The sequence below is a fragment of the Ceratotherium simum genome, chromosome 3 (assembly GCF_057802395.1).
Source record: "Ceratotherium simum simum isolate JZ-2026a chromosome 3, ASM5780239v1, whole genome shotgun sequence".
NCBI classification, from domain to species: Eukaryota; Metazoa; Chordata; class Mammalia; order Perissodactyla; family Rhinocerotidae; genus Ceratotherium; species Ceratotherium simum.
The window spans coordinates 80,197,958-80,212,962 of NC_141902.1; the positions used below are offsets into that span (position 1 = coordinate 80,197,958).

General features: G+C 48.4%; 1 protein-coding gene across 1 annotated transcript in view; it reads right to left on the minus strand.

Moving 5' to 3' along the window:
• Positions 1-15,005, minus strand: part of ALDH1A3 (aldehyde dehydrogenase 1 family member A3) — a 36,972-nt gene that overhangs the window by 2,826 nt on the left and 19,141 nt on the right. The window contains exons 8-12 of the mRNA XM_004431890.3: positions 14,499-14,601; positions 12,005-12,189; positions 7,181-7,345; positions 5,624-5,781; positions 4,934-5,008 (exon numbers count right to left, since the gene is read on the minus strand). Coding sequence (XP_004431947.1) covers positions 4,934-5,008; positions 5,624-5,781; positions 7,181-7,345; positions 12,005-12,189; positions 14,499-14,601 — 686 coding nt within the window. The remainder of the gene's footprint in view (positions 1-4,933; positions 5,009-5,623; positions 5,782-7,180; positions 7,346-12,004; positions 12,190-14,498; positions 14,602-15,005) is intronic.

The following is a 15,005-nucleotide window of genomic DNA, read 5'->3' on the forward strand; positions in this document are numbered from 1 at the left end:
CAGGGAGATGCAACAGTGCTGGCTTTGAAGATGGAGGAAGAAGCCACCAGCCAAGGAATGTGGGAAGCCTCTAGAAGCTGGAAAAGGCTAGGAAGCATATTCTCTCCTAGAGTCTCCAGAAAGGAATGTAGCCCTGCAGATACTTTGATTTTAGCTCAGTGAGACTGTGTCAGATTTTTATCCTACAGAACTGTGAGATTATAAATTTATGTTGTTTAAGCCACTAACTTTGTGTTAATTTGTTGTAGCAGCAATAGAAAACTAATACACCTACTGAATCTGGGGGCAGGGCCCAGAAATCTGTGTTTTAACAAGCTAGGGGATTAACAATCCAGGGGATTCTGATGCAGCTCAAGTTGGAGAACCACTGGATTAGATCTAAGTAGCTTAGGCAAGTTCTTTGCCTTCCCTGAGCCTCAATTTCATCATCTGTAAAATGGGAATACCATCACCTCCTTGTAGTTATGATTAGAGATATTCATATAGAGCACCTACTGTGTGCTAGGTAAAAAGTGAATGGTAGAGAGTAATATTATTATTTTATTATCAATAAGTCATTGAGATTTCTTGGTAGTTTCCTAAAACACACAGTTCAAGAACCCAGGATAGTGGGTGAATTTTTTTGTAATCTTTTCTAAACATAACACAAAATATAAAAGCCTTACACAGAATGCTAAATTCAACTTTTGTAGAGCAGAAACTCCATTTAAAAAAACCCAAAGACAAATAAGAAACTAAAAAAAAAATGACACTTAGAGCCCTGTGTGAGAAACAGAGTGCTGTTTTCCTTAATATACAAAGAGCTCTTACAAATCAATTAAAAAACTCACAAACAACCAAAGGGAAAAATCAACAAAGGACATGAACAGGCAGTTCGCAGAAAAAGAAATACAGATTACCAATAAGTGTGAAAAAGTTGCTCAACCCCCTCGCAATTAAAGAAATGCAAACCAAAAGAGCAGGGAGCTCATTTTTCATGTGGCTGATTACCCAATTTTAGGAACTTACTCTGAAAACAATCTCCCACAAGGGCATAAAGATTTATGCACAAGAAAGAATATCAGCATAGTTTGTAATAGCAAAACACCCTGGAAACAACACAAAAGTCCATCGTAGGAGACCACCAGTAAAAAGGAAGACAGAATATCCAAAGCCCATTCTTAAAAGAAAAAGCAGTTTGCTCTCATTTCACTTGAAAACTGGAAAGGACATACATATTTACATCCATTGTATGCAGAGAAAATGCACAATAACATTTAAAGATTTTATTTATTTATTTTTTCCCCCCAAAGCCCCAGTAGATAGCTGTGTGTCATAGCTGCACATCCTTCTAGTTGCTGTATGTGGGACGCGGCCTCAGCATGGCCGGAGAAGCAGCGCGTCGGTGCGAGCCCGGGATCCGAACCCGGGTCGCCAGCAGTGGAGTGCGCTCACTTAACCACCAAGCCACGGGGCCAGCCCACACAATAACATTTAAAAGTGAGCATATAGTGTTGCATTGTAAAAGTTCAAAGTAGTTCATGATTTATCAACTTAGTAAAGAAAAGAAAAGCAAACCAAGTGATGAAACCATGTTGAGTTAGCACATAACTAATCAGTCCAGTATTAAATCATTCCTGTAAGATGAAGTGCATGAATCACTTCATTCTTTCTATTCCTGCCATCACTGCCCTCGTTCAAAATCTTGCTGCTCTTATTCAACCCACTGCATTGTCTCTGAACTGGCTTCTCATCAAGTCTCGACCACCATAGTGCTCAAGGCCATCCATGGGCCCAGCCTTTCTCCCATTAGACCTCCAGAAGTCAGAAGGGAGAGGGACTGCGACTGTACTGTTCACTGCTCTGTGCTCAGAGCCCAGCATGTGCCCAGTGCATCAAAAGTGCCCAATAAATATTTGCCAGGTGAATGAATGAGCAAAGGAACAAATGCATGACTGAACAGTGTTACCTCTAACAGATGGAATTGAGGGTCAGGGGCGGGAGGCCTTGACTTTCCACGTCTCTACAGTGTGGATTTTTTTGTTACTGTATTACTTTTATTGCAAAGCAAAACAAAGAACTAAGAAAAGCGCCCAGGAGGAAGAGAAATTGCAGGCTTCATCCTAAGACCTGCACAGGAACAGATGGCAGACGGGCCTGTGGGTGGGCGGCAGATAGCCAGCCCTAGCCAGGCGGCCTGGGATGGGGAAAACCATGGAATCCACCACACAGTGCTCCAGCTAAAAAAGGGGAACTTAGTGCAACACGAAGACATCAGTTAGAGATAACTGAAAACGGAAATTGGTTTTCAAGGCAGTTTCTAGGCTCCTTGTGAATTATGCTAAAGTACTTTATCAAAAGCCTTGGGAAAATATATGCCAAGTGTCAAAAAAAAACAGACATTCAAAAAAAGTCCCGACTGTGGCTATCTGGCAGGATAAAACATGGACCGTGTTCAGTGCATACTCACCCGGCCTGATCTGCGCCAGGCCGGGGGTTTGCTAAGGACCAAAGCACTGTCGTGGGTGGGAAGGGAGACGGAGGCGACACCGGTGACGCAGGTGAAGAAAGCGATAAGCGAATAGTTGGTGTGAGTCAGTACACCAGAAGTCAGGTGGGCCCCATACTCTTCCCACAGCTTCGACATCTAGGGACATCTGCTTTGGAGACTGAAGTTCTTGCTGTGGGAAGAGGCTGTGCCTGGCCTCTGGGAGGAGGACCTTGTGGGGTTCTGGGTCCCCCAGCTGTCATGACCTGACTGGTTGAAGGCAGCAGGTCAGAGGAGACAAATGACCATGTGTGCCCTGGCTGGCTTCATCCCAGGTGACTTATGGAGGTGACCCCCGCTGAACACAGCCCTGTGGGGTAGTGGGTCCACGGTCCTGTGGGGTAGTGGGTCCAAGGGTTCAATCCCAACTCTGTCACTTGCTGGCAGTGTGACCCGGGGAAGGCATTGGAACCTCCCTGGCATCCCCGGGTTTCCTCATCTGAAAACAGGGATCATCTGAAAACAGGGATAGCAATAGTACCCACCCACAACAGACTGAATGTTTATCTCCCTCTGAAATTCATATGTTAAAGCCCTAACCCCCAATGTGAACGTATTAGGAGGTGAGGCCCCTGGGAGGTGATTAGGTAATGAGAGTGGCGCCCTCGTGAAAGGGATTAGTGCCCTTATAAAGGAGATCCCAGAGAGCTCCCTTGCCCCTTCCGCCATGTGAGGACACAGAGAGAACATGGCTGTCTATGAACCAGGAAGAGGGCCCTCACCAGACACTCAATCTGCTGGTGCCTTGCTCTCAGACTTCCAGACTCTAGAGCTGTGAGAAATAAATGTTCATTGTTTAAGCCACCCAGCCTGTGGTATTCTGTTACAGCAGCCTGAACAGACTACAACCATCTCATGGACTGTTGGGAGGACGGCATGTATCAACATGTGCAGGGTGCTCGGACAGAGCCTGGCAGAGTCTGTGCTCAGCAAATGCCAGTTGTTGCCAGCGTTACTGCTGTTGGGGGGCCCTGGAGGGGACCTGGGTGACCCCAGCTCAGGCCTCATGTCTCTTGTGGGCAGGTAGCTGTGAAGAGGTAATGAACAGAGGCTCACAGAACACAACACAAAAAAGCCACTCAGGGGAAGGAATGAGGTTTCTGCAAAGGGTCTTCCTGGCCAAGAATTTACTGAGGTTCCCTGCAGGGGAAATCAGCCATAGGAATTAGGTGGAGACCAATGGACACACTCTACTCAGATGTTCAGACAGCTCTGGGGTACTTGCCATGAGTCAGGAATGGACTAGAAAGAAGAACCAAGATGGGGCAAGGGACCCCAATTCCATAGAGACTGGTCAAGAGCATTTGCTCAGGAATGGAAGGCAGCCTCATTCTTTCATAATATCTTTATTAAGAATCTGGACGGGGAGCTGCCCAAAGGCCCTACCAAGACCCAGGCCGAGGGGAAGTGTTTGGGTATCCCCACTGGAAGATGAACAAACACATATGAGGTAATGGTTTGTATATAAATAATACAAACTGTTTAAATAAAAGGAAGAGCTCAGAGCCCTTCAAGATGTCCCAGGAGCGGCCCTTTGTGTTGTCATAGATGGTCCCCCTGGGAAGATTGATCCTACAAGCTGTTTGTCCACAAAGCCTAATAAAACCCCAAGTACCACCAAGAAGGACGCGAGAGAGAAGGCAGCGTCCAGCTGGAAACCACAGCGTGTCCAGCCCCGGAACACTCCGTCCAGCTCTGTGCCTGGGCCTTTATCTTGGGCCAGACAGAAGAAGGCCTGTGCATTAGTCTATGCCTATGGAGCTCATCTTCCCAATGGGCAAGAAAGAAAGGAACCGTGAAGGAGTATGTGGTGCGTTTGAAGGAGCCATGGAGGGCAAGCAGGCGATGCTGCAGTATGCCTCACAAAGAGGCATCAAGAAGGAGCCAGAGTCGCCCATGGTCTGTCCCAGGGGCCTCTGCTAGGCTCAGAAAGCAGGGAGACAGAGCTGGAGCCCCACCAGGGAGAGAGCCTATCTTCCTCGCTGAGGGCCAGGGTTTGTGTGAGTGATTACATCCTGTGTCTGGCAAAATAGTGCACTTTTCAGTTTTGCCCTTATCCTCAACTAGCAAGCCTATGTCAAGCATCTACTGAACATCCCCATGTGTGATGAATACTGGGGAGGACACATCAGCTGAGGCTGGAGGTTGATCCTGGGGCCTGAAGGAGCACAGCATGAAGATGACAGTGGGGAAGGGCAGAAATGGGAAGGCAGGAAGGGGCAAGAGGAGGGGAGGGATCCATACCAGCTTGAGAGGGAAAGGACCACCACCCTTCCTGACACGGCTGACTCAAGACTGACACACAAGAGCCCAGGTCAGTGGACTGGAGCACACACCACCACCCTGCCAATCTAGTATATTTTTCATTCACCCCACTGGCAGGCGTGGAGTAATGGAAACACTTACAGTTCTCTGCCATTTCCAGACATTTTAAAGCCACCAAATGGAGCCTGTGCGTAGATGGCATTGTAGCAGTTGATCCTAGAGAAAGAATGAAAAGATGCTCACGATTACCCGGAGAAGTAGGATCTTGGGCTGGATCTTGGGCGTTCTGGCTATTGGGTGCTTGATGCAGAGTGTTGCCTAGTGAACGATCTTTTGTCAAAGTTTTAATAATGAAAACAGTGTGCTTTCAACTTCTGCCTTCTCTTTCTTGCCACCAGAAACTAAAATTTGAATATTCTTAAGTATAAAGCTTTTTGGAAGCAACGACTTCCATCCATACTTTGCACAGGACCATGCACTGTTTTTAGAATCAGAATCAAAAACAGCGCCAGAGGGGGTGAAGTGTGAGGAGCAGTCCAGTCTGGTGGTCAACAGCAAGGGCAGCAGAGCTGGATGGCCGGCTCCGAGCTCTGTTCTGCCACGTACTAGCTGTGTGACCCTGGGCAAGTCACTGGGTCTCTCTGTGTCACCATTTCCTTATCTGTAAAATGGAGACGATAATAGTACCTACCTCGGAACGTGGTCATGAGGATGGAGCAAAGCACTTTGACAGTGCTTGGTACCCAATATGTGACTAGAAGTTCTCTGTTGGGAGAAGAGTAATGAAGCCAGCAGCTCAGGAGAGCCGAAACACACACACACTTTACTCACCAGACAGTCCCAGACTCTAACGCGGAAGCCAGCTTCAGTGCTTTGTCGAGGTTTTTTGTGAACACAGCTGCTGTGAGTCCATATTCAAGGCTATTTGCTCTTTTTATCACTTCTTCAATACTTTTGAACTTCAGTATTGGCTGCACCGGTCCAAAAATCTATGATTAATTGCAAGAATGGCAGTGAGAGGCATGTTGGAATGAAATGTGCATGCTCTGAGCAGGCATTTCGTTTTATGCCTTTTTTCATAAACCCAAAGTGCTCACATGCAAGAGAAACAATGACTAGAGAAGAAAGAACATCCAAAGATCTTTTTAGCTGTGTGATAGTTGAAATCTGAAGGGAAGGATTCAAATAAAACAAAAATAAAAATAACACGCAAAAGTGTAGGTCGGGTTTAAGATCTCTGACTGTCATCAGGGTGTCTGAGAAGCCCCAGCCCTCGAGCTTCGGGACAGCCTCTGCACTCTGGGATGCACAGAAGACAAAACCCTGGAAGATTTTCTTGGAAAGTTATCTCGAAGGATGTTTACAGGCACAGCTGTGGGACGTGTGCCCCACCCCTTTGTGCTGCACTTTCCACCAATGAAGATGCCCTGAAATGTTTCCCTAATAACTCGCAGGGGAGGGAATGAGACACTGTTCCTCACAGTCTAGGACACAGCAAAGAAAAGGAAAGGAAAGAGCTTGAGGCTGAATTTTTAAAAGTAACTTTGAAGGGAGCCTGTAATTGATTCAATGTTTGGCATGACTGTAACCTAGCAGGATGAGGCCAGCTGCTGAAATATCTTCCCAGGTTCCCTAGAGCTCTTGCCATAGAGAGGTTTAGAGAGCTGAGTCTCATGCCATCAGAGAACAGTTAATAAGCCATAAAAATCTCACAGAGAGAGTCTATAAAATATCCACACAGTAAGCCCTCAGTAGTGATTCACTCTTTCATGCGTCCCAAAAGGCCACATCTCAGGGTCCAACCACCTGGGACCCAGGCAGGAACCAGTTTCCATCTAGCTTAACAGTGGAATTGAAAGACAAAATTAGATTTACACTCTTGTGGGGTCTCCTTAATTTCCACCATTTCCAAGGATGCCCATGATGGAAAATTTCAAAGAGAATTCTAGCTGTCACATGTTCTTTGAATGAACACTTGTCGTTTAAGTTCAGTCTAGGGGACTGAAGACAGCTTTGGGCCCCGAATCCATGGCTCGATTCCTGGCAAAACCCATAGGTGTCAATAGCCCTCCATCCCGGGCTAACCCAAGGATGTGTTAGAAGATGGAAGAGGAATTAGTGCTCCCCAGAGACGATGAATGTTGAGTGGAAATGGGGTTAGGACAAACTCTGCACCCACTATACAGTCCTCAGGGTTCGCCAGAGGCAGGGGGGCAAGATGGCTTCCCTAAGGACCCCAACGGAGAGGCAAAAGGCCACAGGAGAAAGGAAGATGCTCTCCTCACAAAGATTTCTGGGATTCTGGGGCCCTAGAGAAGACTCTTGTTTAAAAGGCCTAGTCCCCCTTCCCCCTCCCTCCAACCCGAGCTCAGAATGAGGCCCCAGTACCTCCTCTCTGGCAATCCGCATGGTGTCAGTAACTTCTGAGAAGACAGTGGGTTTGATGAAGAGCCCCCTGTCTTCTATGGCTGAGCCTCCACATTCCAGCTTGGCTCCCTCCTTCTTCCCACTCTCAATCAGATCGAGGATTTTGTTCAACTGCTTTTGATCAATCTGCAAAACACAACGGGAAGTATAGCCTGGCTTCCTTCTGGGCAGAGGCTGCCATCTTGTATGTCCATCGGCCTTCAACATGATCAGCTGTCCTACCCCTAAATGTGCTGCCAAGTCATAATTCATGGAATAAATGTGCCGTGTATGCAAATGTTCCTCTGATGCACAAATCTAGGCTCTTTGGAGCAGGGGAGAGCTGGGGGGATAGGCTCTTCTCATCCTCTCCAGGTGTGGGACTTATTCATACGTCTGTCCCCACTCCCAGCTGCTCCCAGCAAATCAGTGGGTGAAATAGGATCTGAACTGGCCACATTCTTTGCTCTCCCAACGCTTTGTATACCGCGCTGGGTCACCAGATTTAGCAAATAACACTATAGGATGCCCAGTTAAATTTGAATTTCTAAAAAACAAAGAATGATTTTTTTTAGTGAATGTTATGCTAAAAGTGTATTTGTTGTTTACTTGAACTTTAAATCTAACTGGGTGCTATGTATTTTATCTGGCAACCTAGTGCCCTGCTCACAGGGCACCATGGATCGGGGTAACATTTATTGGAATTCTCCATCCACATTGCAGAGAAGAAGTGAGAAAAAAATTGACCACCTTACTCAGCACCCCGAGAATCAGAGTGGAGTGAGGCTCCATTTGGGCCGCTCCTTGGTTGGCGAGGAGCCAGCTCATCTGAAAGCCTCCACCTTCTGCCACCTCGTTTAGGGGTCTCCCAGGCCAGAGTGCACCCCGTACCACCAGCCTAACATCCAGCTTGTGGTCATGGTACCCAACCAGCCGTCAAAGAGCACCCCTTTGGGAGACTGTGCTCAAGGGGGGAAGTGCTCTCCCCACCCCTACTGGCCTTTCTTCCTAAATACACGGGAGCCCTGTTCTTGATCACGACCTTGTTGCTAGTCCCCTCCTCCTTGACTGAGAGAGACAGAACTTTCATAGGTTTGCTGTAGCTGAGATTTTTATATAGAAAAACTGGTTTCATTTAAATAACTTTAAATAAAAAAATAAGCAAACTCAATGGTGCATTTGGATGACTGTCAGTCTCTCAGGAGCAGGCTGGCTTTCTCAGCAGGGGTGGACACGAACCATGCATGTCACTTGACCAGTCATCTCAGGAAGTGTGGATCCAGTGTTAAAATACCAAGTTGGATCCATACCTCACACCTTATACCAGGATAAATTCCAGACACATCAAAGACTTAACCATGAAAAACAAAAGCATACAAGTTTTCAAATTCTCTCCTGTGGGAGAATGCCTCCATAAACTTGGAGTGCTGATGGCCTCTCTATGACTCGAAATCCAGACGCCAAAAAGAAAAGACTGATAAATTTGAGTGTGTAAAAAAAAAAAACAAAAAAGGCAAAAACATCATAAGTAAAGTTAAAGGGTAAAACAACAAACTGGAAAAAACTGACAAGTCATATAGATATAGAGCTAATCTCTCTAGTATGGAAAGAGTTCTTAGAAGTGATAAGAAAAATGACCAGCAATGCAAGAGAAAAATATGCCAAGCACAGGCACAGTTGATAGAAAAGGAACTACAAATGGCTTTTAAACATATGATAAGATGTCCTACCTCACTCATTATAAGAGATACGTGCATATTAAAGTGAAATGAGATAACACTTTTAACTATCAGAAGGCCAAAAATCCATATTCTGTTAGTAAGGCTGGAGAAACAGAGAAGGTCATACAAGGTTGGTAGGAACATAAATTGGTTCATCCTCTTGGAAGGTAATTTAACAATGCTTCTAGAAATTACAAATGTGCTCCCACTCAGCAATCCCACTTGGGGAATCTGTCCAACGGATTTCCTTGCTCGTGTGTAAAACAACATACTCTGTGGCATCGTACATGACTGCACACACCCACAGGTCCATCGGAACATGTTATTTGAATTCTGGTGGATTCATACAGCAGAATTCTGTGCACGTATGAAAAAGAACGAAGCAGGTTCTCATGGACTGGTATGGAAAGCTCTTTAGGTTTCTTGTTAGGAGACAAAAAGCAAGGTGTAAAACAGTATAGAAAGCACAGTTATCTTTTGGGTAAAAACGGGAAATCAGAATACATACTCATATTTGCTTGTATACACATAAAGAAATTCTAGAGAGATACACGAGAAACTAAGAACATGGGACACCCATGGAGGGCAGGGTAAGAACCAGACCCATGAATGGAGGGGGAGGAGGAAGGGAGCCTGTTCACTATTGATCTTTACATGTGTTTGGGGTTTGACCCATGTGTATGCACTCCCACTTGAAAAAGTAATTCAAACCACTGCAATGGATCCAGTAATATCTCCAGGTTCTCTCAACTTCCCTCTGGATAAACCAAGCCTTGGGGTTGAAAGTTCCAGGTGTTGCTCTCCTCCTCTCAGGAGGCCAAGAGGGCTTTTGGGGCTCCATATAAGGACAGGTCCTGAGTCGCCACTAACCATGTAAGACCAGGCTGGACGCCCGTCTGTCCTGCAAGCAGTGCCGGGTTCCCATGGAAACCGTACACACCCAAACGCAACTCTCCCTGGCAAGTCCGCACAAACACAATGTTTAAATCTAACCAGCCCCCATGAAAGGTCAGCTGGTGCCTTACAGTGCAGGAAGAAGAACCTGCCGGAAGTGATGGACGTGGCAGGGGACAGCACCGAGACAGAGAAACACGGCCCCTGAAGGCCGGCCAGAGGCTGTGCTTGGCTCTGGGGGGAGGATGCAGATCTAGCCCTGCCAGGTGGCCTGCATGATGGTTATGTGCCTCGTTGCTCAGTTGCCAAATAAACCTGAATGATTTTGGAGCATTCCGGCGAGCGGCTGCCTGCAGTGGACGCGGATCTAGGTCAGCTAGCTGTTTCACAGGCATGAGACAGACAGGACTATTTAGACAGAAGTAAGTCCTCTCAGAGTAAAATCTTATTACCATAGATGAAAAAGCACTTTAGGGAAAAAATCCAACAGCAATCTAAAATAATAAGCTGAGGTTAGACAGCTTAAGTGAGCTTTCAAAAGGACTTGCAACAGCAGCATCAAAAGCACTGATGAAATCAACACCCATTCTACTTGGATCTGCTGTCTTGGAAGAGATTTGTACATCTGGTTTCAAAAGTCAAGCTCGGAGTCTTGGAAAGAGACTTACGAATAATGATGGGGTAAAACGGTTTCCTTAGGATGGGATCAGCTCACGTATTTTCCACAGATTCTGGATTAGTTTTAAAATCATAGTAGATTTGATAATGACTTGTTGCTATGTTTGTATTCAGCTCTGAAATCCAACCAAGGCCACTAGACAACTGTTGTGTCACTGGCCGCTGGGTGGAGCTGAGGCCTGGCAGGATGGGGAGTGTTGGCCACAAGTGGAGATGCTTCTCTCCCCCAGGGCCACGTGGCCTCAGAGCCGCAGAGCATGTGGGTGGGGGCAAAGGAGGGTGGGCACTGTGGCCAGAAATGTACCTTTTCTACATAGTCCTCCCCCCTCCTCAGCGCGACCCCACAGGGTAGTCAGGCAAGACCTGACGACACGGCCTGAAGTCATGCACAGACATTCACTGCCCCCTAGATGAGGGAGCCTGTCATTTAATGCTCTCCCCTTTAAAAAATAAAAATTTATTAGGTGCCCTGAAATTTTCATAATATTCATCGATTATTCCCATTTTCCAGATGAAAAAATTGAGGTTTGGGAGGAGCTCGTGACTCTCACAAAGTCACAGAGCCAAATGAGCTCAGATCCATGGCTCCCCGTGTAAACATTTGGTGCTGATGCAGTGGTTAAGTGGCCAGTTCCCAGGACGGATGCAAGTGGGTGAGTCCTGACATGTGATTTGACACTTCACGGCTGGGGCAGGACTTTGGCTACAAGCAAAGTGGGTTGCTGTCGAGCTCCATTTCAATAATGCATGGGATGGTCAGCCTGCCCTCTTTTAAATATTTATCCATCTGCTGCACTGCATAATTAGTAAGAAAGTGATACAGGACGTGCCCTTCTAAAGAGGGTATTAAACCTCGTGGTTATGATCATTTTCAACCTGTCGTTACGTTAGCTTTGAAAACCAGGCCTCCAGAGACATGTTCCTACTGCCCAGAGATGTATCCCCATCCCCCAACCTCTCCATGGGATTCTTTGGTTTCTGATGGTCATCTTGTCCTACAACAGACATGGGCTCCAGGGCCTCCAGGCTGAGACTGTCATGTCAGCTCCAGGTCCTGCCTCTGCCTGCACTCTGCTGCCTTTCAGCCAGGGTTACAGCCCCTCTTCTGCAGGGAGACCAGCAGCTAAGACAACCTCTGCCCGAGGATCCCTCCTGGGACCCCAGTGGCTCAGAGTAGGGATGGTCCTCCGGCTGGAGGGTGCAGACACATGGCCTTATGAACTGGAACACCTCTCTCCTGCCAAGGCCCCAAGCTCAGCATTATCTGCTGCAAAGAGCAAAGCCTCGGTGTGTCCACCCCCTTTCCATCACCCCCGCTAAGACCTGATGGGACTGTACAGTTGATCAGCATCTACACAACAGCCTAAGTGGCAAGGCAAGGCAGCCTCCCTTCTGCTTTGAGATGGACCCTGGAATCGCAGAGCACCGGAGCTGCACGGGGCCAGGGCCAGAGAGGCTGCCTGGTTCAGTCCCCAGACGCGCCCCCACAGGATCTGACACAACATTAGGTTACCTGCGGCCCCTGTTCAGTCCTGACGTCAAAGGGGTCTCCGACAGGCCGTTTCTTGGCATACTCCACGCTCCGCCTGACAAACTCGGTGTAGACCGGTTCCTCTACGAACACCCTGGAGGCGGCCGTGCAGCACTGGCCTTGGTTGAAGAACACTCCCTGATGGGCGCACTCCACTGCCAAGTCCACTGGAGGGAGGCGGGCGGCGGGGGCAAGAGGAAGCGATTAAGTTGTTAGGGCAGACTGGCGACAGCTGCAACTCTAATTGCCCACACCAGAAAACAGGCCCCGGAATGGCTGTGTTTCAGAAATTAATTTTGTTCTCAGTATTTCCCAAACAGAGAGGATGGGAAGAAGGATTTTTGAGTCCACTGAGTTTGGGGTTAAATAGGTCCCCTGACTGCAGGACTTCTCAGTACCTTTGCTATGCTAATGAGAACAGAGAGTTGTGGGACCCACTTCACCTGCCCCTGGATCCCTTCCCTCCCCTTTCTGCAGACTAATGTTCTACAGAATAACCTTTGGGAAGTATTGATGTCAGCCAATTGGCGAGAACTTTTAAAGGAGCCAGAATTTTCCACCTTGAGCAAAAGAAGGGTCTTATTAAGCAACATAACACCATGTATGATTTATAAGGGTTAAAAAAATGCACTGATTCTGCCTGATGAAGGCTAAAGCTGAATTGCAGAGCAGACATTCAATTAAAACCAGTTGCTAAAATGAACTAGAAAGGTGCTTAGTAAGTAAGATTTTGGGGGGATATGCTTAATGGGATGCTAAGTGGGATGTCATTTATATTCACAGAGGGACTTCTGGCCCCACCGTTGGCTGGTTTTTCAGCACTTACCACTCCCTGCACACACACACCACTGCTAGCTTAAGAAGCACAGCTTTCCTCTGCACAGAGCAAAAGCAAGAGCCCTCTGGACACGGGCAGGCCACCACCGACGTCCAGTACTGCTCTTTGGGCAGCTCCCAGGAACACGGCCCTTGGCTTTGAGAACCAGGCAGCTGCCATCTGGCAGGGTTTTCTGTGTAAGTCGCTGGGGCAGCAGGACGGCATCATAAGGTTCTCACCCTTCCCTGCACCCCCCACCCTCTCTGTGCCAACTTAAAACTGCCCCTCCTCCAAAAGAACTAATTCATTTCCCGCACCCTGATGGGAGCTGGGGGTGGTGGCTGCAGTGGCAGGGAATGGTGCCATGTCACTGTTGATATCATGCCTGGGATGCCAGTGATGTCAGGATTTAACTTTGTGGACCGGCGCTGCCCAGATGAGGAGTTGGAGATGGCTACATAGGGTGTGTACGACCCTTGTCAAACGGACCCTCAAACAGGAGTCCTGGCTCTTTGGGGTTGGAGTTTGGGACTCCAAATGTGGGTTGCAGTGGGGCCACACCCACTGCTCCATGTGGCTCCAGAAACCATTAGTAACACTAATGATGCTTCCACAAGGGAGCCCCAACCCAGGCAGAACACGAGCAGTCCATCCTCACGCTCAGATTCCCTCTCCTTCCTTGGAGCCTGTTTACTTACCCAGGCCTCTCTCCCATGGACAGCCAGCTTCAAGGGAGGAACTGATATCAGTCATTTACACCTTAGCAAGAAATTGTGCTAGGGTCATTTTTTCTCAGGAATATTTGCAATTCCAACCTTATCTGAGTGTGGAATGGAAGGCTTTGTTCTCCAAGAAAGGAATTTCTGGCACCAGTGAGCAGGTGGGGGAGGCTATTCTCTAAGGCAAAGGTGCTTCAGGGTACTTGGGAAGTCACACCTTTGACAGCTGACCTTGTCAGCAGGTGGATGAATGCCCTGTGTGGCCCTTTCTTCCTTCTTCTGGACCTGGCAGCCAAGAACAGCGTATATTTTAATATTGTGTCACAAACTGCCCCCAAGCTGCTGGGCAGGATTGCTGCCCCAGGGAAGAGGCGGTGGAGGCAGAGACAGTACCCAGACCAGGAGGGTATTTTTAAGGGTCAGCTGCCACTGTCCTCTGCTTCATCAGGCCTGAGACAAAGTGGGAAGAAACATCTCAAGTCTTGGGAGAGCCTGAAAGCACCACAGGAAACACTGACTCGGGGGGTGGAATGATCGATGCCTGCGAGTGGGGAGCACCTGCCCTCTCCCCCTTCTCCTGGCCCTCCCCCTGCACGGGGACTCCAGACAAGAAACCGACTGGCTCCTCACGGCCCCAGCTCTGTGGGGACAGGGAAAGTAAACTTAATCTTGAAGGGCAGGACAGGCAGTCCCTCTGGCTCCCACCTAAGACATGCCCTCCTCCCACGCTGCTTTCTATCAGCAACAAAGCTCCCTCCACCTGCCTATTTATGGCAGGACGACCCCAGGTGAGAAAACATCCCCATCGTGTGTGTGTGTGTGTGTGTGTGTGTGTGTGTGTGTGTCTTTCTCTCACTTGGTCCTGAATCTGTGCAAGGAAGCAGGGAGACTTATATGGACCCCCGAAAGCCGCAGCAAGGCCCAGCGGGGAGAGACTCACAGTCAGCATCAGCACACACGATACAGGGGTTTTTCCCCCCAAGCTCCAGTGTCACCCTCTTCAGATTGCTCCGGGAGGCAGCTTCTTTAACCAGCTTTCCAACCTACGGGAAACAAACCAGACCAGATTAAACCTTGAACATGGCTGGATGTGGCCCAAACGTTCTGGACATGCCTGGGAGGCAGTGGGCGCTGTGTGGCCAGGCCCCCGCTTCTCTGCCCAGGCGCCCTGGGCCTTGACGCTGCTGCCTCACTTCCTGGCCTCTCCCAGCATCTCCTCGAAGATCAGACCTTGACACAGCTGGAATCCTTGGTCGGAGCTGCTCCACTTACAGGGGTGGAGTGGGAGCCCTTGGAAGGCCCAGCGACTCGTCCATGGCCACACAGCCAGCTAGTGACAGAGCCGGCTACTCACCTGCCCTGGTGGCTGTCCCTCCCAGCAGCAGGCTGGTCCAGCTAGTCTGGTAAAGGGCTCAAGGGGACCAAGGGGCAGTTCTTCTACCCCTCG